The sequence below is a fragment of the Piliocolobus tephrosceles genome, chromosome 13 (assembly GCF_002776525.5).
Source record: "Piliocolobus tephrosceles isolate RC106 chromosome 13, ASM277652v3, whole genome shotgun sequence".
NCBI classification, from domain to species: domain Eukaryota; kingdom Metazoa; phylum Chordata; class Mammalia; order Primates; family Cercopithecidae; genus Piliocolobus; species Piliocolobus tephrosceles.
Genome location: NC_045446.1, coordinates 64,066,744 through 64,090,784, shown reverse-complemented (window position 1 = coordinate 64,090,784; position 24,041 = coordinate 64,066,744). Strand labels below are relative to the sequence as shown.

The 24,041-nt window shown below is 42.0% G+C and overlaps 1 protein-coding gene across 8 annotated transcripts in view; it reads right to left on the bottom strand.

The window, feature by feature from the left end:
* PAAF1 (proteasomal ATPase associated factor 1) overlaps positions 1 to 24,041 on the bottom strand; it is a 49,538-nt gene that overhangs the window by 7,581 nt on the left and 17,916 nt on the right. For 7 of the 8 annotated variants that reach the window (XR_002731112.1, XM_023209451.1, XM_023209446.1 and 4 more), the window contains 6 exons: positions 20,469 to 20,567; positions 19,067 to 19,217; positions 10,884 to 11,078; positions 5,476 to 5,567; positions 3,317 to 3,432; positions 1,073 to 1,155 (listed from right to left, as the gene is read on the bottom strand). Coding sequence is in view for 7 of the 8 variants with exons in the window: in XM_023209446.1 (XP_023065214.1) it covers positions 1,073 to 1,155; positions 3,317 to 3,432; positions 5,476 to 5,567; positions 10,884 to 11,078; positions 19,067 to 19,217; positions 20,469 to 20,567 (736 nt within the window). In the remaining variant the exon portion in view is untranslated. The remainder of the gene's footprint in view (positions 1 to 1,072; positions 1,156 to 3,316; positions 3,433 to 5,475; positions 5,568 to 10,883; positions 11,079 to 19,066; positions 19,218 to 20,468; positions 20,568 to 24,041) is intronic. The other variant, XM_023209449.1, reaches the window with a different exon arrangement.

Below are 24,041 nucleotides of genomic sequence, written 5' to 3'. Positions count from 1 at the left end.
CTTACATTTGTCAAAACTAAGAGGTCAATATTGGTACACTGCTATTACCTAAACACATACTTTTTTTTTTTTTTTCACCAGTCTTTCCTTAACATCCTGGATCCAATCTAGGATACCACTGACTTAGTTGTCAAGTTTCTTTAGTCTCCTTGATTGACTTTATTTTCAAATCACTAAATTAATATACTCTGAAATGGACTCTGGACTTCTTATTAAGTGAAGCAGTACACTTTCCTAACTGTTTAAACCATGTTCAGCTGAGTGTTCTGTAAATAACAGCCCAAAACATCCTAACTGATATACTGAAATGCTCAAGGTAGGTAGGTAGTCCCTCCAGGCTGTATAGTCCAGTCCTGCTCACCTACATCATTCCTACAAGGATCCAGTGTCCCTTAATGTACACTTTGTTCCAGGCATTTCCCCAACACCATTCCTGAACTCCATTCCAAAGAGTTTGTCCTGGCTACACCAAGGTACTCGCTTTACCTAGAATATGTATGTAAAGCATCAAACACAGTACCTACTACATAGCAGGCTCTCCGGAAATGCTACTGCCCTTCTTTTGCCCCCCTTGCCCCATCTATGACTTTGCATACACAAAAGCTTCACCTTTCAGTGTCCATCTTTACATCTCCAGTGGGTGAAATCTTTATCGGTTTACATGTCACCTAGTTCACAAAGACCTTGCTGACAGCACTCCTGCCTCTAGAATTAGCTATTCTCCATTTCCTCATGCAGTCTTCTGATGTAGTCCTTATCAAACTGGACTGCAATCATATGTTCACATCTGTCTGCCTTACTGTGAGCTCCCTTAGGGCACAAGAGTGGTGGGCATTGAGCTAAATTCTGGGAATAACACAATGAATAAGGCACAGTCACCACCCTCAAGGAGCTTGAACTAGAGGGGGATGCAGACAATCACAACGCAGAGTGATAAACACTATTGATAGCTACAATATGCCAAAGAATCATGGGGGACTATGCTCCAACCCAGTCAGAGATTACACTTAAAACTATGTTTAATTAACTGAACTACAAAGAAGCATCTCTCTCAATTGGCCCATGGACCCACCTTGGCTAGCAATGAATCCATCTCTGAAACTTAGCAGGGATAGAACTGGTGCTCCTGATCTGTGGATGACTTGAACTGGAGCCCTAGGATACAAAGAAAGGGGAAATTTTACTTTCTCTCTTCAAAAGCAATACTTGACCATATTCAATATATAGTACTAACCACATAAGAGCAAACAGGATAAAATGTGGAGAAAGATTAAACATTTCTATGGTTTCTTTCCTGGCAAGAACCTTAACTGGCAGATTAAGGTTAATTCGTTTAAAACCATCTATGTCTCTAAACATGAACTAAGTCACCACCCAAATCCTGGGTTTTTAAGGCAGGTATGACATGGGTTGAAGATAACAATATTAGCAGTATGTTAACCTTTTCACTTAATGAAAGAATTAAGATTTGTTGTAAAATATTAAAAATTGTCAGGACTCTAAAAAGAAAGAGGAAGCTGAGTGAGAATCAATTTAATATATATGTAAGGGTGATTTTATAATAGTGATCAGAGATTCCCTATCTCTGTGGAGGCAAAAAAAAAAAAAAAAAAAGAAAAGAAAAATATTAAGTAACTGAAATGATGGAAGAAAAGGTATAAGCTAATCACCATCTACTGTAATTTCTTCTCTGCTCTTGGAATAAACTTAGAATGGCAGGTAAGGTCAAAGCAGCTCCTATTTTCCTGCTGGCATCACTTCTCATCACTGCCCTCATATGCAGGGAACATACCTGTCATATACTCCTGAAAACAATCATGCCTTCGTATATAGGATTGTATACATGGGATTCTACCCAGCCCAGCTCTTTTCCTCCTTCTTTACTTGGCAACTTCTTACTCAACAAGATCCAATGTTTCTCATTTCCTTGGAGAAGCAGTCTTACCTCCTTCCCTCTCCTTTTTGGTGCTTCCTTAAATTTCTGTGGCTAGCCCTGTCAGACAAGCAATCACACTGTACAACAGTCTTTTACTTGTCCATCTTTACCATTAGACTCCAGGTGTCTCAAAGGCAGAGTCTGTTTTTTGTTTTTTATTTTTGTTTTTGAGATAGAGTCTCGTTCTGTTGCCCAGGCTGGAGTTCAGTGGCACGATCTCGGCTCACTGAAACCTCCACTTCCCAGGTTCAAGCGATCCTCCTGCCTCAGCTATGCTAGCAGCTGGGATAATAGGTACGCGCCACCATGCCCAACTAATTTTTGTATTTTCAGTAGAAACGGGGTTTCGCCATGTTGGCCAGGCTGGTCTCGAATTCCTGACCTCAGGTGATCCACTCACCTTGACCTTCCAAAGTGCTGGGGTTACAGGAGTGAGCCACCACACCCAGCCCAGAGTCTGTACCTTTTATTTCTGTTTTTCAGTGCCTTGAACCAAGCCTGATGCCCACAGAAGCTATTTTCAATAAATATCAGTTGAAAAAAGGAAGAAAATCAAAGGAGGAAGGGACAGAATTGTAGAAATTATTAAATCCTGCAACAGAGAGATTATGTGATTCTCTTTAGGTATCTTTAAGACCAAGGAAAAGCCTGTTTAGAAAGGTCATGATCAAAACTACATAACTAACAGAGCTGGGTTCCTTAAACTAAAAATAATCTTTCAGGGCTGGGTACAGTGGCTCATACCTGTAATCCCAGCACTTTGGGAGGCTGAGGTGGGCAGATAATGAGGTCAGGAGTTTGAGACCAGCCTGACCAACATGGTGAAACCCTGTCTCTATTAAATATACAAAAATTAGCTGGGTGTGGTGGCGCACGCCTGTAATCCCAGCTACTCAGGAGGCTAAGGCAGGAGAATTGCTTGAACCCGGGAGGCAGAGGTTGCAGTAAGCCGAGATAGCACCCCTGTATTCCAGCCTGGAGGACAGAGTGAGAATCCATCTCAAAAAATAAATAAATAAATAAAAATAATTCAATCTTTCAATCTTAGGGTAGCCAGGGTCTAATGTAAGAGAAAATTACTGAGCTCTTTAAGGTTAAAAGTTCTAGACAATCAATTTAAATGAAATGCTAGTTTATATTTAAGCTTAATTTTCACAGCAATCATTAGTCAGACAATCATAATAGTATGAATCATATATTTTAATATGAGTCCAGGAATAATAAGAACAATCAGAAAATTCAGACCAGAAAACCTTTGTAAACGGAAAAATATACCCTTGATTCAATAGTCATCTATATGCTAGGCTAAATCAACGTTAAAGCCAATAAAAATTTCCACTCTGTAGAAGACCTGCATCATGTAAATGAATAGTGACTCACCCTGGACTCCTCACATCCAGCTGATAAATGTTTCCATCTTGAGTCCCAGCCAATAGCAAGAAACCAGAGAGAAAAGTACAGCAGTTGAAAGCATCTGAGCCAATAAAGAGGAACACCTGGGAACAAGTAGGAGGCAAAAATGCTGCTTAGAGATTAATTTGTTTCCAAGAATAAACAGGCACCAAAAAAGGAAAAATTTCACTATATTTTGAGATATTTTCTTCCTTCCCCTTTAATTATTCTCAAATGGTAAATTACACATTCACCAAAAACTGAGAAGGAAATACTCCCAGGATTTCAGGAACCTGAGGCTGGTTAAGGACTTGAGCAGTTTATGTAATATACTCTGAGGTGGCAGTTTTCCAACTATTACCACTCAACACACTATCTCACAGTATCCTCACCAACAAAATTCCTTCTTTTCCCCTTTTTCATGACAACCTTCTATTTGAGAAACACTTGCAATTCCCTCATGTAAGTTTTGCTCCATGTCACTTCAACCTTTTGAAGGAGGGTATTTTGTAGGAAAATAAACAGGCTTAAATAAAGTAGCGATGTAAAGAATCACAGTTCTCCCCATGAATCTGAAAAAGAAATTATTAGATTTTCATTTACTTCTTACTGTTAGCTCAAACTGATCATATCTTCCCCATTCTAAAAAGAAAAGGCAAAAAACAAAATAAACAAACAAAAAAACCTGATTTCCCTCTAGAAGTAAAAGCCAGTGTGAAAACTCAAGTACAAAGGCGAAATTAGCAAAAATGGTAATGTTCCTGAAACAAGCTTTGAAAATGGAAATATCACCAGCACAATGAAGTAACAAGATGAAATGAAAACAGCAAACCCTGTGGCCAAACCAAATCATTAAACTTGTCTGGATGACAATTATAGGAGCTAGAAGGAAATTTTAAAAATCTAATCTCTGGGAAGAGAGAATTTAGTTAACAGCATAATCTTCCCAGCAAAAATTCAGATGTAGGAAGGAACTCCAACTAATGGTCTGTTCATTAATTGATCAAGAGTCCTGAATACATGAGTCCTTTTTTTTTTTTTGGAGACAGGGTCTCACTCTGGTTCCCCAGACTGGAGTACAGTGGCGCAATCTTGGCTCACTGAAGCCTCAACCACCCAGGCTAAGGTGATCTTCCCACCTCAGCCTCCCAAGTAGCTGTAGCTAGAATTACAGGTGCATGCCACCATGCCCAGCCAATTTTTTGTATTATTAATAGAGATCGGTTTTTTGCCCAGGCCAGTCTTGAACTCTTGGACTCAAGCAATCTACCCTTTCTGGGCCTCCCAGAAAGCTGGGATTACAGGCATGAGCCACTGTTCCCAGCCGCATGAGTTCTTTACTCAGAATTTCTTCACATTACCTAAGAGGTAGCAGGACTCATAAAGAGAGAAAATCTATACAACTTTATCATTTTACATATAGCACACTAAGGCCCAGAAAAGGAAAGTGACTTAACAAAGATCACAAAACAGTGGAGCATTTAATCCTCATCATATACCCTATTATGCCCAGTTTAGTGATGAGGAAGCAGGCTCAGAGAGGTTAAGTAACTTGTCCAATGCTGGAATCATTAAGTATTAACATAAGAACTGAGATTTATTTTATTTTTTTATTCTCTGCAAGTGTTGCACAAGAACTGAGATTTAGGGCTGGGTGCAGTGGCTCATACCTGTACTCCCAGCACTTTGGGAGGTCAAGGAAGGTAGATCACATGGGTCAGGAGTTTGAGACTAGTCTGGCCAACAAGGTGAAACCCCGTCTCTACTGAAAACATAAAAATTAGCCAGGCATGGTGGTAGGCCTGCAATCCCAGCTACTCGCGAGGCTAACGCAGGAGAATCACTTGAACCTAGGAGGCGGAGGTTGCAGTAAGCTGAACCGAGATTGCGCCACTGCACTCCAGCCTGGGCGACAGAGTGAGATTCTGTCTCAAAAAACAAACAAACAAACAAACAAACTGGGATTTAAATGTTGCCCTTATTCCAAATCCCACACTCTTAATCATTATGCTGTACTGCCTCTTACTCAGGCAGCTTTCTCAAAAGTGAACACAGGGAGCAAGTAGAAATGTTTCCAAAATAGCCTTCTAAGAAACAGAATGACCCAGGTTGCCTCAGAGTTCAAAGGCCATATAGGAACCACTTGCCGGCTGCCTGCTCTGTAGTCCCAAGCACTGAAGTTTCTTATCTTCCCGGGCCAACAGCAGCATTTTTGCCTCTGTTCCAACCTCCCGTTCACCTGCATGACAAATGAACTATGTTAATAACAGTGAGGCTGATCAGCTGGCAGTGCCCACACAGCACCAATACTGATGGTTGATTACTGATTTTGTTAGCAATTCACTTACTACAAAGAAAACATTTATTATGTTCTGTATCTCACTGTGGTATTATTTATAAACTGGATATATTTGACAAAACTCACAGAACTATACAATTAAAAAGACTGACTTTATTTTTACATTCTAAAAATGTTTTTTAATGGTATCTAGTAGCCAAGGAAAAGGGTGACTTTTACCTTATGTAAAAGATACCTCAGTAAATCCAAATGTATTTTTAATATGAGTGTGTGTGTACTCTTTTTTGAGACAGGGTCTAGTATGTTGTCCAGGCTGGAGTGCATGGGCCATTCACAAGCGCAAACATAGCACCCCATAGCCTTGAATCCCTGGGCGCGAGCAATCCTCCCGCCTCAGCCTCCTGAGTAGCTGGGACTACAGATGTGCACACCATGGCTGGCAATAAAACCAACTTTTAAAATACTAAGTTGTTTGTACCGTGAAAAGACACCACACTAGGAGCAGGGATACAATGCTGGAAAATACAGTCTCTGACCTCAACGATCTTACAGCCTGGAGAAAATGAAATGTAATCATTCACTCACCAAATATTTCTTTAGGGCCTACTATGTATCAGGCACTATTCTTTTTTTCTTTTTCTTTTTTACCTTCACCTTCTATGTGATGACATCACACACTATTCTAACTGCTAAGGAAACAGTGATGAACAAACAGATAAGGTCCTTACTCTCAAGGATTCTAGTGAATAGGTAAATAAACAAGTAGGATACTTTCAGAAAGTGATGAGTTCTAAAAGAAAATAAAATAGGAAAATAAGATAAGAAGTGAATAGGTGGTGGGAGGCTAAGTGGGGAGGGTAACTTTAAATGTAACCTTCATTTATTTTTTAAAATATTTTTTATAGAGATGGGGTCTCACTATGTTGCCCAGGCTAGTCTCAAACTCCTGGGCTCAAGCAATTCGCCCACCTCAGCCTCCCAAAGTGCTGGGTTTACAGCACGTCCAGCCTAAACTTTAACTTTAAAAAGCCTCTGTGGAAGTAACTTTTCAACTGAACGGTAAGATCTGAAAGGTGAACAGAAACCAGTTATGTGAAGAGCTGCAGGAGTATATTCCAGACTAAGGGAAAAAGAAGGCAGAGTCAGGCCAGGTGCGGTGGGTCACGCCTATAATCCCAGCACTTTGGGAGCCCGAGGCGGGTAGATCACTTGAGGTGAGGAGTTCAAGACCAGCTTGGCCAACATGGCAAAACCCCATCTCTACCGAAAATACAAAAAATAGCTGGGTGTGGTGGTGCACGCCTGTAATCTCAGCTACTTGGAAGGCTGAGGCAGGAAAATTGCTTGAACCCAGGAGGTGGAGGTTGCAGTGAGTCAAGAATGTGCCACTGCATTCCAGTGTGGGTGACAGAGGGAGACTGTCTCAATTTAAAAAAAAAAAAAAGAAGGCAAAGTCCGGAGACTGGGAGAGTCCACTGTACTGAAAGACGAAACTGAAGGCCTATAGTTGAAATGTAGTGGGCCTGGCTGAGGATGGTATGACATGAGACTGGAGAGAAGTGCAGGGGTCAGAAAGTAAAAGAGCTTGTCGTAAGCCATGTAAGGGGTTAGGATTTCAACATGTACAAAGGTAGGCCACTGGAGAGTTCTAAGCAGGAGCATGACATGATTTATGATTTTCTTTTTTTTTTTTGGAGATGGAGTCTCGCTCTGTCACCCAGGCTGGAGTGCAATGGCGCGATCTCGGCTCACTGCAACCTCCGCCTCCCAGGTTCATGCCATTCTCCTGCCTCAGCCTCCCGAGTAGCTGGGACCCCTGGCTAATTTTTTGTATTTTTAGTAGAGACAGGGTTTCACTGTGTTAGCCAGGTTGGTCTCAATCTCCTGACCTTGCGATCTGCCCACCTCGGCCTCCCAAAGTGCTGGGATTACAGGCGTGAGCCACCACACCCGGCACGATTTTCTTAAATGACCACAATGATTGTAAAAAGAATGGCTTATAGGAGAATAGTCTAGGCAGTAGTACAGGAAATAGGTGATGATAGTTTGGACCAGGATGTTGGCAGGAGGAAGGGAGAGATGGGGAGGGAGATGGAGAAATAGAAAAATTAGAAACACTTTGAAGTTAGAGATGGTAGTCTTTGCTGATGCAGGACATGAGGAAAGAGAGGGTGGACTGTGAGTGAATCTCAGGCTTCAGGCTTGAGCAAATGGGTAGATAGTGGTGTCATTTTCTGAGATGGAAAAAAACAGTTTGGGGTGGGGAGGGATCAAACACTCCTTGTTAGACAAGGTAAGTTCAACTTATTTATTAGACATCGAAATGGAGTCTGAAACTCAGGTGAGAGGTCTATGCTTTACATGAACTTTGGAAATCATTATCAGTTTAAACAATGATAGCTATGGAACAGATGAGATCACAAAGGAAGAAACTGTAGTTACAGCTGAGGGCCCAGAACTTAATAGTGGGGCCCTCTAGTATTTAAAGGTAGAAGAGAGGAGTTTCATAAAAGGAGAACTTTAAGAAGTAGCAGTCAATGAAACAGGAAGAAAGCCAGTGTTGTGTGGTATCACAGAAGCCATGAAAAAAAAAAAATGTTCTCTGAGGAGAGGGTTTACTATGTGAAATACCACTAAATTTAGAAAGACAAGCACAGAGAAATAAGATGGATTCGGCAAGAGAAAGGTCACTGGTGGCTGGTCCCCATAGCTCACACCTGTAAGCCCAGCAGTTTGGGAGGCTGAGGAGGGCGGATCACTTGAGGCCAGAAGTTCAAGACCAGCCTGGCCAACATGGTGAAACCTCATCTCTACTAAAAATACACAAATTAGCCAGGCATGATGGTGGGCACCCATAATCCCAGCTACTTGGGAGGCTGAGGCACAAGAATCACTTGAACACTTGAACCTGGGAGGTGGAGGTTGTAGTGAGCCAAGAGATTGTACCACTGCACTCCAGCCTGGGCAAGAGTAAGACCCCATCTCAAAAAAAAAAAAAAAAAAAGAAAGTCACTGGTGACTTTAACAACAGCCATTTCAGTCAAGTACTTGGGCATAAACCATCCTAGAATGGGCTGAAGAATAAATGGGAAATGAAAAAGTACAGAAAACGAGAAATAATATTTTCATTTAAATTACTTTAGGGCCAGCAGCAGTGGCTCATACTTGTAATCCCAGCACTTTGGGAGGCTAAGATGGGAGGATCGCTTGAGGCCAGGAGTTCAAGACCAGCCTGGGCAACATAGTGAGACCTTGTCTCTACAAAAATAAAAAATAAAAAAAATTAGATATGTGTAGTGGTGCATGCCTAGAGTCTTAGCTACTCGAGAGGCTGAGAGGCAGAAGAACTGCTTGAACAGAGTACAGAGGATTATTAGGGCTAAGAAACTACTATGTATGATACTACAATGGTGAATACATGTTCCTGTACATTTGTCAGACCCTATAGGATGTATAACGCCAAGAATAAGTCTTAAACTCTGAACTTTGGATGATAATAATGTGTCATGTAGGTTCATCAGCTGCAACAAATGTACCACTCTGGTGGGGGATGTTGATAGTGAGGAGGGCTATGTGTGGGTGGTTAAGGCAAAAGGTATATAAGAACTCCCTGTACTTTTTTTTTTGAGACAGAGGCTCACACTGTCTCCTGGGCTGGAGTGCAATGGCACAATCTCAGCTCACTGCAACTTCAACTTCTCAGGTTCACACGATTCTTCTGCCTTAGCCTCCCGAGTAGCTGGGATTACAGACACACACCACCACACCCGGCTAAATTTTTGTATTTTTAGTAGAGACAGGGTTCCACTATGTTGGCCAGACTGGTCTCGAAATCCTGACCTTGTGATTCGCCCTCCTTGGCCTCCCAATGTGCTGGGATTACAGGCGTGAGCCACCACGCCCAGCCCCCTGTTCTTTCTGCTAAATTTTGCTGTGAACTTAAAATGGCCCTAAAAAATAAGGTCTATTTTTTAAAATGTGAAGGGCTAAGACAATGGTAGAAGAAAAAAAAAAAATTGTCCCATGCTGGCTAACATGGTGAAACCCCGTCTCTACTAAAAAACACAAAAAATTAGCCAGGCATGGAGGCAGGCGCCTGTAATCCCAGCTTCTTGGGAGGCTAAGGCAGGAGAATGGTGTGAACCCAGGAACCAGAGCTTGCCGTGAGTCGAGATCGTGCCACTGCACTCCAGCCTGGGCGACAGAGCAAGACTCCATTTCAAAAAAAAAAAAAATTGTCCTATGGAACAAAGATGCAACTATTATTATGGGAAAATAGGAATGAAAGTTGCCTTATTAGGACTTTTATTAGTCTCTCACCACAGCTATTCAACCCATTTCCTACTACTACCCCTCTTAATTCAACTTTTTAGCCCAGCCAAGCGTATCTTTTTATATAACACTCAGTTTCACGTCCAAACTGTAATGCAAATTGCCCCTACACCTACCCCTTGCCCTAGCTCCCATTGTCCTATCCTTACCATTCCTGTCTGTTCAACTTGAACTTACCCTTTAAAGGCTTAAGCCAACTTCTTTTGTGACACCTTTCCTATCTATACTAACCGGGAACACTCCATCCCTCTGAAAACCTATTATATTTGCATTAGGACTCGCTAATTTGCCAGGCATGGTGGTACATGCCTATAGTCCCAGTTATTAGGCAGGCTGTGGTGGGAGGATCACTTAAGCCCAGGAGTTCAAGGCCAGCCTGGGTAAAACAGCAGGACTCTATCACTAAAAGAATATAATAAATAAAAAGAATCACTAATTATTTCAGCCAAATGTTACTGTTCTCTAAATGTTTTATAGCAAGCTTGTCCAACCTGCAGCCCAGGGAGGCTTTGAATGAGGCCCAACACAAATTCATAAACTTCCTTAAGATATTATGAGATTTATTTATTTATTTTTAGGTCAGCTATCATCAATGTTAAGTGTGTTTTATGTGTGGCCCAAGATAAGTCTTCTTCAAACGTGGCCCAGGGGTGCCAAAAAATTGGACACCCCTGTTTTATAGGCATTAATCTCATCTGCTAAATTAGACTGTACTTACTGAAATGCAGTGCTACGACATATACTTCCTTTGTAGATTCCAAAGCAATAGAAACATAGTAGGTACAGAATAAATATTAATTGTATGGTGAAAACAGAAATACCAGGTACAGAGCAGAAAAGGATGAGGAAGAAATAAAGAAACTAAGGCAATCACTGAAGGGGGCCCAAAAAAAAAAACAATCCTACATATCATTATCAACTTACTGGGCATCTGCTCAGGGGCGCCAAGGTTTATGGAGTTGTCAGCAGCACCCACCGCCACTCCATTGATGGAAGAACCACAATCTGCAAGGACTCCCAAGCAGGCTGAGCGCCCACAATCCCAAAGTCGGGCTGTCCCATCTCGAGAACCAGATACCACATTCCTCCCCCGATCAACGATGGCTGTATCCAGGATACCTAGCAAGAGAAAAAAACTCTCTAAGATGGAGGATGGAGTAAAGGAACTACAAGGGCAGAGAAGATGGAGCTGCATAAATGACTCCATCCCTTTACAAACATGTTCTGAACACTACTACATGCTGGCCATGTTCAAGTGCTAGAGAAACAGAAATAGAGTCCCAGCTCCCCAATGAATCAAATTCTAGCTGTGAAAGACAGGCATGGAAAAACAAATTCTGGATTTAACTTTTAGTGGAGTGTGCTAGAGCAATCATGTTCAAGTTTAAATTTATTTTATCTTCAAAACTCTTTTTTAAAAATAAAAATTAAGAGATCGAGTATGGTGGCTCACGCCTGTAATCCCAGCACTTTGGGAGGCTGAGGCAGGTGGATTGCCTGAGCTCAGGAGCTCAAGACCAGCCTGGCTAATACGATGAAACCCCGTCTCTACTAAAAATACAAAATAGCCAGGTGTGGTGGCACAGGCCTGTAATCCCAGCTAATTAGGAGGCTGAGGCAGAAGAATCGCTTGAACCTGGGAGGCAGAGGTTGCAGTGAGCTGAGGTCACACCACTGCACTCCAGCCTTTGACAGAGGAGACTCCGTCTCAAATAAATAAATAAATAAATAAATAAATAAATAAATAAATAAAGTAGACACCTTAACAAGAACTTTGGAGAAAAAAAAAAAATAGACACCTAAGAGAATTCAGTTTGAAAATCACTGCCTTGGCGAGGTACAATGGTACACATCTGTAATTCCAGCACTTTGGGAGGATGAGGCAGAAGAATCTCTTGAGCTCAGGAGGTCGAGACCAGCCTGGGCAACACAGCATGACTCTGTCTATACAAAAAATTTAATTCAGGCATGAGGCTTGTGCCTGTAGTCCCAGCTACTCAGGAGGCTGAGGTGGGAGGATTGCTTGAGCCCTGGAGTTCAAGGCTACAGTAAGCCATGATTGCTTCACTGCACTCCAGCTTGGGCAGTGGAGCAAGACCCCACTATATATAAATAATTACATATATCCTGCTGCTGCTTTCACTGATAATTGATTTAAAAGGTTAGCCTCCCCATTTGAAAAAAGGACATGACTTCTGGTTCTGGCCGAGAGAGTAGTCCCATTGCTCCTAGGTCCTTCCGTTTACAACTGAAAAGTCGTCGACACAGCAAGCATAGGAAGACTCGGAATGACGGAAAGAAGGTGGTGGACCACCTAAAGACCTCAGGATTTAAAGAACAACACAGCAATGAGTTCCTGGATTTCTCTATTGCCTCCCACATATCCTGGACAGGACATTGCAGAAGCCTCCAACACAAAACTGCTAACAGGAACAGAGTTAAAAAACAAAACAAAACTCCCAGTAAAGTCTGTTGCCCCCAGCGCACAGACTGCGAAGGACATAGCTCACAAAATAGAAATCTTCTTGGCAACATCCACCCTATACAAGTAGACACCAACAGAAAAACTGTTACTCCCCCTCCCCCATGGTTTCAGTGGGGCTGAACAGGAGGTGATCGTCTACCCCGCTCCCATGGAAGCAGGCAGCAGCACTCCCATTCCCCTACCCAGTGGGGCTGACCAGGCTAAATAGGGTACTGTCATCAGGATCCAGCAGTGAGCTCAGCTTCCATCCCCGTCTGGCACTGACAGGCACAAAGAGGTACCCATAACCCTTTCCCAGGCGTCAGTCAGCAGGGAACCAAGCTTGTAACGCCTCTAGGAGGCAATGAGGTGATGCAAGTCAGGTGGTGCAATTGTGTCCTACTTTCCCCAAGAAGGTGACACAGGACCAAGGGGGAAGCTGAACTTCCACCTCCCCCGTCTGCACTGTGAGGCGGTATAAGTCAGTGCTCCACTTTTGCCAGGGTAGTGTCAGGGGAGCCCAGTAGGAAGCTGAACATTCTTATCTACCCAGCCCTCATACCACACCTCAACAGGGAATTGCCTGCCAAAAAAGATGATGGAATTAAGATCGAGTGTTATAATGTCCAAAATGTCTATCAGTTTTACAGTTTTTGAAGCCCTTTATTATCTATAATCTGAAGATTTGGTCCCTAGCTTCAGGAATACACAGCACAAAAAAATAGACTTAATTATAGACAAAGACTTACAACGGAAAAAAAAGAGAAAAAAATACACAAATAGAATATATCTGGAAAAAAAAAAGACTTACAATACAATGGCACAGGTGTAAAAACACAGAGTTGTATAGGGTAGAGAGGTAGTGCAACCCTATGGTGATCCAGGCAGGGCTAGTATTTGTTTTATTAAAACTCATTTAACAATGCTTAGTATAGGTGCCCAATAAATTAAGAGTACCTGACCAAAGGTCACATAGCTAATTAGTGGTCTTTAGCATACTTTCATTCCTCTTAAAATGAAATGACTTCAGATACACAAACCCTGATAAAAACTCTACAGCAACTCAGCATAACGTACAAGGGCCAATCCAATGTGATTAACTATGTCTCTCAATTCTTACTGGAAATTTCACTTTGTTTAGAAAAAGATGAGTTTATGAAAATGCCACAGCTTTAAAAAGTAGTCAATTTAGGGTCTGTGTGGGAAAATATGATTAAAAGCAACTCAGGTGGGACCTAATCACTATAGTGTAACTTTTCAAATAGATGCAGTTTAAAATAAAAACTAAATCCAGGCCAGGTACAGTGGCTTACGACTGTAACCCCAGCACTTTGGGAGTCCGAGGCAGGCAGATAACTCGAGGCCAGGAGTTTAAGACCAGCCTGACCAACATAGCGAAACCCTGTCTATACTAAAATACAAAAATTAGCTGGGTGTGGTGGCAGGTGCCTGTAATTCCAGCTACTTGGGAGGCTGAGGCACAAGAATCACTTGAACCTGGGAGGCAGAGGTTGAAGTGAGCTGAGATGGCGCCACTACACTCCAGCCTAGGTAACAGAGGGAGTCTCAAAAACAAAAACAAACAAACAAACAAAAAAAACGAAACTCAATTTATACAGCTGACAACAGTTGTTAGGTAAATGTAATTCTCACAGCTATATACCCACTAGATAAAGTCTACTAGAGAAAAGATTTTTCAGTCTTCCTCTCAAAAACAGATCTATCGAGCCCATATGGTTTGCTGCCATCTTGTTTCTTATTTTGCAATTGGTCAGTAAAGTATTTTGAGTTTGGAAAATCTACCTTTCTATTTTAACTCCATAATACCTTCAGCAAAAATCTAATTAGAAAATATCTTAGAGCTTTTAAGAATCCTAAGGAATCATCATAAGGAAGGTCTTTCAGGTCTTATTAAGCAATCAAAGATCTCTTTATGTCTCTACTGGGAAGTTCCAACCGCTATGTGAAAATGCTACTGAGTTCCACGGAAGTGATATATGCTTTTGGAAAAAAACAATTCTGAAAAGTATGTATTCAAGGCACAGATGCTATAGCTGTGGCTAGAAAGCTGACTATATTATTAATTGTGTATAAATTTCAAGTAATATTCAGCAAAGAGTTGCAATCTAGATAGTTTTCCTTTTCTATAAAAGCAGAGTGAAAAATTATCACCCTCCCTTTAGTAAAATGTCACTCATAATAACATCTGGTGTGGGTCTCTTAACACTTACATGACAAGAATAAAGAAAAATAGGACCCTGGGGAAGTGGGAACCTATGAAGAATGACTTTAGAAAGAAGCTACGAAAGTAGCAATTTTGGCTAGGCATGGTGGCTCACGCCTGTAATCTCAATACTTTGGGAGGCCAATGAGGGAGGATCACGAGGTCAGGAGTTCAAGACCAGCCTTGCCAATATGGTGAAACCCAGTTTCTTCTAAAAATACAAAAATTAGCAGGGCATGGTGGTGTGCACCTGTAGTCCCAACTACTCGGGAAGCTGAGGCAGAAGAATTGCTTAAACCCAGGAGGCGGAGGTTGCACTGAGCCGAGATCATGCCACTGCACACCAGCCTGGGTGACAGAGTGAGATTCTGTCTCAAAAAAAAGAAAGAAAGTAGCAATTTCAAGAATGCCTTTCTAAGAGAAGCAGCCACAGCTAAGACTTACCAGAAGCTGCAAAAAGTTTTACTGTTTTTTTTGTTTTGTTTTGTTGAGATGGGGTCTCACTATGTTTCCCAGGCTAGAGTGCCATTGCTATTCACAGGCACAATTATATCACACTGCAGCCCTGAACTCCTGGCCTCAAGAGATCTGTCTACCTTAGCCTCCCAAATAGCTGGGATTACAGACATGCATCACTGCACCCAGCTGGAAAAGGCTTTAGATATCAAACCAAATAGATACAAGTCTTCACCATATAAACCAGAACACAGAAGCATTTGCCTTCAAGAAAAGATTCAGCAGAATCACATAAAAGTATCCCAGCCAAAGTCTGGAAACACGAATAACATTACATGAAACTATTCCTGAAATAAGTATTTGTAAGAAATAAAGCAAATTTCATATTCCCAGATGTATATTCTTAACAAGTTTATTTAAATTATTTAGTTTCTCTATCATATTAAGCTATTTTAATGTTGCTAGAGAGCAATATACATACATGTGTATATGGGAAAATTAATGGCTATGACTCAGATCTTTGAAAAAAAAAGTAAGCCTTGAAGCACCTCCTATTACTTGGAGGCAGCATAGCCAATTTCTAAGAAAGTATTTAAGACTTGGAAAATAAGGGGCCGGGCATGGTGGCTCAAGCCTGTAATCCCAGCACTTTGGGAGGCCGAGACGGGCAGATCACGGTCAGGAGATCGAGACCATCTGGCTAACACGGTGAAACCCTGTCTCTACTAAAAATACAAAAAACTAGCCGGGCAAGGTGGCGGGCGCCTGTAGTCCCAGCTACTCCGGAGGCTGAGGCAGGAGAATGTCGTAAACCTGGGAGGCGGAGCTTGCAGTGAGCTGAGATCCAGCCACTGCACTCCAGACCGGGCGACAGAGCAAGACTCCATCTCAAAAAAAAAAAGAAGACTTGGAAAATAATGGCCCAACTGCTGAAACTGCAACTTAGTTTCTTAAAATTATTCTATAAATATAAGCATTTCCACTACCATTATGAGAATAAAAAACCTAAGCCAACTAGTTAACTAAAATGGGGTTTAATTTGGTCTCAACATTTCACTGATTATGAAAGATGAAATGCTTATGATAAAAAATTAGGATGATAAATGTATATTCCCAAATTTCACAACCTTACTTAAATGGCCTGGGCAATTTAACTTCAAACTGATTAAACTGCATTTTAGAGTTACTTACTGAACTCATATATTACAAACACAAAACTACTTTTAGTCTACCTTCCATGTGAAAAATTCAGCATACACACAGAAACCTTACCTCTGCTTGTTAATTAAGTAGAGAACACACTAATCCTTTAGTTATATATATTTAAATACATACACACACACACAGTATTGGGGCACCAATTTATGTATATATACTTTTTTTTTTTTTTTTTGAGACGGAATCTCACTCTGTTGCCCAGGCTGGAGTGAAGTGGTGTGAACCTCTGCCTCCCAGGTTCAAGTGATTCTCCTGCTTCAGCTTTCCAAGTAGCTGGGATTACAGGCGCATACCACTACACCTGGCTAATTTTTGTATTTTTTGTAGAGACGGGGTTTTCCCATGTTTGCTAGGCTGGTTTCGAACTCCTGACCTCAGGCGATCCGCCCACCTCGGCCTCCCAAAGTGCTGGGATTACAGGGTGAAACACCACACCCGGCCATTTCTGTTTTTTTTTAATATGGCTCATGGCTCTGGATAATAAAATGCTTTAAAATCTCATAACTCAAGAGAATTTTTTATTTTTTGAGACAGAGTTTCACTCACTGGCCAGGCTGGAGTGCAATGGCATGATCTCAGCTCACTGCAACCTCTGCCTCCTGAGTTCAAGCGATTCTCCCACCTCAGATCCCCGAGTAGCTGGGATTACAGGCATCAACCACCTCACTGGGCTAATTTTTGTATTTTTAGTAGAGACGGGGTTTCACCATGTTGGCGAGGCTGGTCTTGAACTCCTGACCTCAGATGATCCACCCGCCCCCACCTCCCAAAGTGCTGGGATTACAGGCATAAGCTACTGTGCCCGGACCAAGATTTTTTTTTTTAAGTCACACAAAGCAACTTGGAAGTCATTTGGTTGGAGATAGTGACAATCACTCAATCTATAGGTTGCTAAGCTATCAGATCTATCTATATATATATAAACTATCAGAGATCTATCTTGATTTTTGCCATGCTGTGGAAGAATGGGCAACCCCAAATTTGGGGCTACTTTATCCAACTAACTGGAAAGGAGCTTTCATGACCTGATAGAGGTTAGCCTGGATCTGACCTCATGTCATTTCCACTAAAATGTATCTTCCCGTTCAATCTACTAAAAACTCCCCTCTCAAGAAAAAAGTCAGGGCTGTTATACTCTGCAGAAGGCACTACTCTACCCCAGGACTTTCTCACAAGGCTAAAAGAATGGAACAAGTATGCAAATAAAAGCTTAAATCTAAATTGATTTAACATTCTAGGCTGGGCGTGGTGACTCACGCCTGTAATCCCAGCACTTTGGGAGGCCGAGGTGGGCGGATCACAAGGTCAGGAGTTTGAGACCAGCCTGGCCAATATGGTGAAACCCAGTCTCTACTAAAAATACAAAAAAAAAATTAGCCAGGCGTAGTGGCACATGCCTGTAATCCCAGCTACTCGGGAGGCTGAGGCAGGAGAACTGCTTGAACCCGGGAGGCAGAGGTTGCAGTGAGCCAAGATCGCACCACTGCACTCTAGCCCCACACCTTCAAAGGGATGTTTTCCTGTGCCCCACACCTTCAAAGGGATGGCCAGATCTGAGGTGAAGCTTGCACTGTTCCTCTAGACTCCTTTGGCTCCTGGACTCCCCAGATTTGTAGGCCATTCTGACTTCTTAAATCTCTCAGTTCTTCAGGAGGTGATGAGTTCTTCAGTAATGTGAGGAAGGCTCTGAATATTGTTTTTATTCCCTTTCAATGTACCCATTTTCTTACGTCACAGAAGTAAACCATTTATGTACTTAGATTAATGTATGTGTTTGCTAAAACATCAGCATGTAATCTGGCAAAATGTTTTTAATAAAGAAATATCAAAACTTAAAACTTGGGCCAGGTGCAGTGGCTATCTGTAATCCTAGCACTTTGGGAGGCCAAGGTAGGCAGATCACTTGTGGCCAGTTTAAGACCAGCCTGGCCAACACAGCGAAACCCCATCTCTACTAAAAAACACAAAAATTAGTTGTATGTGGTGGTGCACGCCTATGATCCCAGCTACTTGAGAGACTGAGGCACAATGATCGCATGAGCCTGGGATGGGGAGGTTGCAGTGAGCCAAGCTGGCATCACTGCACTCCAGACTGGGCAACAAGTGAAACTCTGTCTAAAAAAAAAAAAAAAAAAAAAAAAAGGCAACGCGCAGTGGCTCATGTCTGTAATCCCAGCACTTTGGGAGGCCGAGGCAGGTGGATCACCCTGAGGTCAAGAGTTTGAGACCAGCCTGACCAATATGGTGAAACCCCATCTCTACTAAAAATACAAAAATTAGCAGGTATCAAGCTCTATCTATAATGTCTGATGATGCAGCCATTAGCTACCCAGCTTTTACTGTTCTCTCAGCCAAAAGACTAATATGAGAAAATGTAGGCACACCTCCTTCTCTCTCACTCTATTTCCCAGCACATAAGTATTTGATTTCCTGGATAAGATTTTTTTTTCAATTTTTTAATCAATTATAGAAAACAACTGATAAAGCTGGGATTACAGGCATGCACCACTGCATCCAGCTGGAAAAGGCTTTAGGTATCAAACCAACTGTGTAAGACAGTTCAAGATAGCAATAAAAAGATTGTGTGGCAAAGGAATTTCTGGTCCTTAAGGAAATGGCAGCTCATCTAAATGTCCAGCTGGATGGATTGTGTATTCGTGAATAACTAGCTTCTGTTTCTACCTTTTCAGTGATTCATTTCTGGGTATCATTAGAGAAGCCTTCTGGAGAAACCACACTTCATACCTCCTTTGTGACCTTTGAAGGTCACCACGCAGCTAGCATCTTCAGCTGACCATATCTTCAGCTGGGCATCCATTCCCCCACTCAGGACCACAAGGCCTGATGGGAAAAACCTGCAACAATTCACATCAAACACATGTCCTTCCAATACTCTCTGGAAAAACAAAAGAAAATTCCATGCTAGTTCTCTTGTCCATCCCTTGATGTTCTCTTATCTCCCATACTCTGGTTCCTTATATGAAATACCTACATGCTAAACCCAAATGCTAGGTTTCAAAACTAAGGATATCCAAAGGATCTCTTAGCTCATTTGTCTAGCAGGCAGTGTTGGCTCTCTTTCCTGGAATTCAGCTATAGAGGTTATAGAATTGAATTCCATGTAAAAACACCCCAGAGCCTAGGTTAAAAAAAAAAAAATCCATGGCGCTCTCAGCTATCTCTAGGTCTAGTTCTAAGAATAAAGAGCTGAGGTGGCTTGGGGACCCTTTTACTCATCTCTGTTTAAAATCCTATTCTGTCTTGGAAATGGATCACTGAAGGCAATAAAAAACAAGGGAGACCGGGCGTGGTGGCTTAAGCCTGTAATCCCAGCACTTTGGGAGGCCGAGATGGGCGGATCACGAGGTCAGGAGATCAAGACCATCCTGGCTAACACGGTGAAACCTCATCTCTACTAAAAATACAAAAAAAAAACTAGCCGGGCGAGGTGGCAGGCGCCTGTAGTCCCAGCTACTCGGGAGGCTGAGGCAGGAGAATGGCATAAATCCGGGAGGCAGAGCTTGCAGTGAGCTGAGATCCGGCCACTGCACTCCAGCCCGGGCGACAGAGCGAGACTCCACCTCAAAAAAAAAAACAAGGGCACACCCACTTAGACCTTCACTGATCTGGCTCCTTAACTGCTCCAGCCCCACTCTGTTCTGTCAAATCACTGAGCTTGAGAATGGTTCTCCAATTAACAAATGGGAGGCCAGGAGTGGTGGCTCACACCTGTAATCCTAGCACTTTGGGAGGGCAAGGCGGGCAGATCACTTGAGGTGAGGAGTTGGAGACCAGCCTGACCAACATGGTGAAAGCCCATCTCTACTAAAAATATAAAAATTAGATGTGTGCGGTGGCACATGCCTGTAATCCCAGCTACTTGGGAGGCTGAGGCACAAGAATCGCTTGAACCCAGGAGGCAGCACTGCACTCCAGCCTGGGCAACAGAGCAAGACTGTCTCAAAAAAAAAAAAAGGAAAAGAAAAGAAACAACAAAAAGCACAAAAATGGGAGAAAAGAGATCAACTGACATGCAGAGTGGTCCCACATTTTTAGAATGGGCCATTCTTCCTTCCATGTCCCAGTCCAAGGCTTCTCAGACCACCCTTTGTGTTTAAGACCCTAAAAGCATATCCAAATCCTTTACCCTGAGTTCTCCATTGGAAGCCTGCCAGATTTTCATGGTCCCATCAGTACTAGAAGACACACCAAGACCTCCTCCACTGGAAATGTCCAAGCATGTTATCTATTCAAAGAGAAAACAATGTGTTAGAAATAATGAAATACTCTTATTCCTTTGAAATATGTTATAAACTTCCCTTGTTTCACTCTTCCAAGACTTCCTGAAGCCTATGTTGCCCCAAAAAAAGTACTTCTGTTTGATGTAAAGGTTGAGTTATCATCATCAACCTCCCAACAAGGCTGAAGTAAACACCTTTTACTTCTTCAAACAAAAAGATATTCCTCTAATCATCTGTAGTCTAATGCTTCAGCTAAAAAAGTTTTCCCTATCACCATTTCATTTCCATAGTTTCCATGTGTTACATTTATTTATTTGTTTGTTTGACAGAGTTTCACTCCCATCACCCAGGCTGGAGTGCAATGCCCCCATCTCAGCTCACTGCAACCTCTGTCTCCCAGGCTCAAACGATTCTCCTGCCTCAGCCTCCCGAGTAGTTGGAACTACAGGCACACACCACTGCGCCTGACTAATTTTTGTATTCTTTTGTAGAGATGGGGTTTCGCCATGTTGCCCAAGTTAGTCTCAAACTCCTGAGCTCAAGTGATTCTCCCATCTCAGCCTCCCAGAGTGCTGAGATTATAGGCATGAGCCACCATGCCCAGCTCTGCTATTTTATTTTAAAATTAAGACCAAGTGCAGTGGCTCACATCTGTGTAATACCAACACTCTGGGAGGCCAAGGCAGGAGGACCACTTGAGCCCAGGAGTTTGAGACCAGCCTGGGCAATATAATGAGACTCCATCTCTACAAAAAATTTTAAAGTAAATATAAAAAATAAAAAGAAAATCAGGATACCTCTCCTAATTCTTAGGAACCCAGTTACACAAAAGATAATGTTCTAAGATGCAAAAGAAGGATTCAAGAGCCCAGGTATTTCCACATATACCTATATAGAGGTATAGCTATAGAAAATACACAGATATAGATCTTTCAGAATAAAGAATAGAGAAATATCAGATTCACTTTTTGTTTTCCAAATTCACTTTTGTAGTTTCTTTTTCTTTTTCTTTTTTTTAAGACAAGGTCTCACTCTGTTGTTCAGGCTGAAGTGCAGTGGCTCAAGCCTGTAATCCCAGCACTTTAGGAGGCCGAGATGGGCGGATCACGAGGTCAGGAGATCGAGACCATCCTGGCTAACACGGTGAAACCCCGTCTCTACTAAAAAATACAAAAATCTAGCCAGGCGAGGTGGCAGGCGCCTGTAGTCCCAGCTACTCAGGAGGCTGAGGCAGGAGAATGGCATAAACCCGGGAGGCGGAGCTTGCAGTGAGCTGAGATCTGGCCACTGCACTCCAGCCTGGGCGACAGGTCTCAAAAAAAAAAAAAAAAAATTTTTTTAGGCCAGGCACGGTGGCTCACACCTGTAATCCCAGCACTTCCGGAGGCCGAGATGGGCAGATCACTTGAGGTCAGGAGTTGAAGACCAGCCTGGCCAACATAGTGAAACCCCACCTCTACTAAAAATACAAAACTTATCTAGGTGTGGTGTTGGGTACCTATAATCCCAGCTACTCAGGAGGCTGAGGCAGGAGAATTGTTTGAGCCCAGGAGGCAGAGGTTGCAGGGAACTGAGATCATGCCACTGCACTTCAGGCTGGGCTACAGAGTGAGACTCCATCTAAAAAAAAAGTAAGCCACGTGTGGTGCATGAACCTTGTAGTTCTAGCTACTTAGGAGGCTGAGGTGCGAGGATCATTTGAACCTAAGAGTTCAAGGCTAGGGTGAGCTATGATTGTAACACTGTACTACAGACTGGGAGACAGAGTGAGATCCTATCTCAATTTTTTTTAATGACACATAAAGATCTACATTTTAACTAAAATACATAAACATACATTAAAATTCCCTAACTTTTCATTAGTCCACTGATTATTACAAGGACCTTGACTTTCTTGTAATAAAATATAATCAAAAAGCACAATTTACAGCTTCCAGTTTCTTTAAAGCAAGGCAAATCTTTACTCACACTTACAAAGCAATCTAAGAGCAAAATTTCAACTAGTGTGTTGCTTTTTCATCTTTTCCTGAACATTTTGCATTTATCTTGCCCAGCATACTATTAAAGCAATTTTTTTTTAATCATCTTTATCACGTCTTTTCAAAGCATTCAACTTTGTTTTTTGTGGTGCTTTTGTTTTTTGTTTTTTTTTTTTGAGATGGGGTCTTGTTCTGTTGCCCAGGCTGGAGTGCAGTGGCATGCTCTCGGCTCACTGCAACCTCTGCCTCCTGGGTTTAAGTGATGTTCCTGCCTCAGCCTCCCGAGTAGCTGGGATTATAGGTGTGCCCCACCACGCCCAGCTAATTTTTTTGTATTTTTAATACAGACAGGGTTCACTATGTTGGCCAGGCTGGTCTCGAACTTCGACCTCATGATCTGCCTGCCTCGGCCTCGGCCTCCCAAACTGCTGGGATTACAGGCAAAAGCCACTGCGCCCAGCCTAGTTTTCAAATAAATAATTGCTCTCTGCTTTTCACATTCACATTTTATTGATTTAACATAGTATTTAATTAATTCATATAATTTCAAAAATAATATAACTGGCATTACAACTGACTCTTGATAAACATTCAACCTACTGGTATGTTTTACAGAGGAAACGCAGAGCAAAAATTGACTTTATAAATCAGTTAAGTGGCGATGCATTAGAACACACCCAAAGCTTTATAATTCCCACACCCTATGACTCAGCAATTCCACTTTAACAAATGAATTCTAATTTCTTCCCATCTTTGGGAGCAAAACTTTAGCTATAAATGTATTCATAAAAATACAAAATCACAAAACTGGAAACACTTGAATGTCCAGTAATATAAAACTGTTAAATTAAATTATAGTAAACTCATCAATAGAATACCATGCAGCTCTCAGAAGAATACATTGAAAGACAGCATAGAATAATGGACATATAATTATGTAATAAAAAGTAAGTTATAGGCCAGGCACGGTGGCTCACGCCTGTAATCCCAGCACTTTGGGAGGCTGAGGCAAGAGGATCACAAGGTCAGCAGATCGAGACAGTCCTGGCTAACACGGTGAAACCTCGTCTCTACTAAAAATACAAAAAAAAAAAAAAAAAATTAGCCGGGCATTGTGGCAGGTGCCTGTAGTCCCAGCTACTCGGGAGGCCGAGGCAGGAGAATGGCGTGAACCCAGGAGGCAGAGCTTGCAGTGAGCCAAGATCATGCCACAGCACTCCAGCCTGGGCAACAGAGTGAGACTCCATCTCAAAAAAAATGAAAAAACAAAACAAAAACACAACAAAACAAAACAAAAAGCAAGTTACAAAATAACATGTAATGTAAAAACCCATTTTGGTAAAATATTTAAGGAAAAGACAGAGTATTAAGTAAAATAATGATATGCTGAGTTGCCATGGTGCTGGCTCATAGCAGGCAATCAATAAATGTGAGCTTTACTACTATGATTATTATTTAAAAGGGATATACAGCAGAAGTTCCTAACAGTTACCTTTAGGA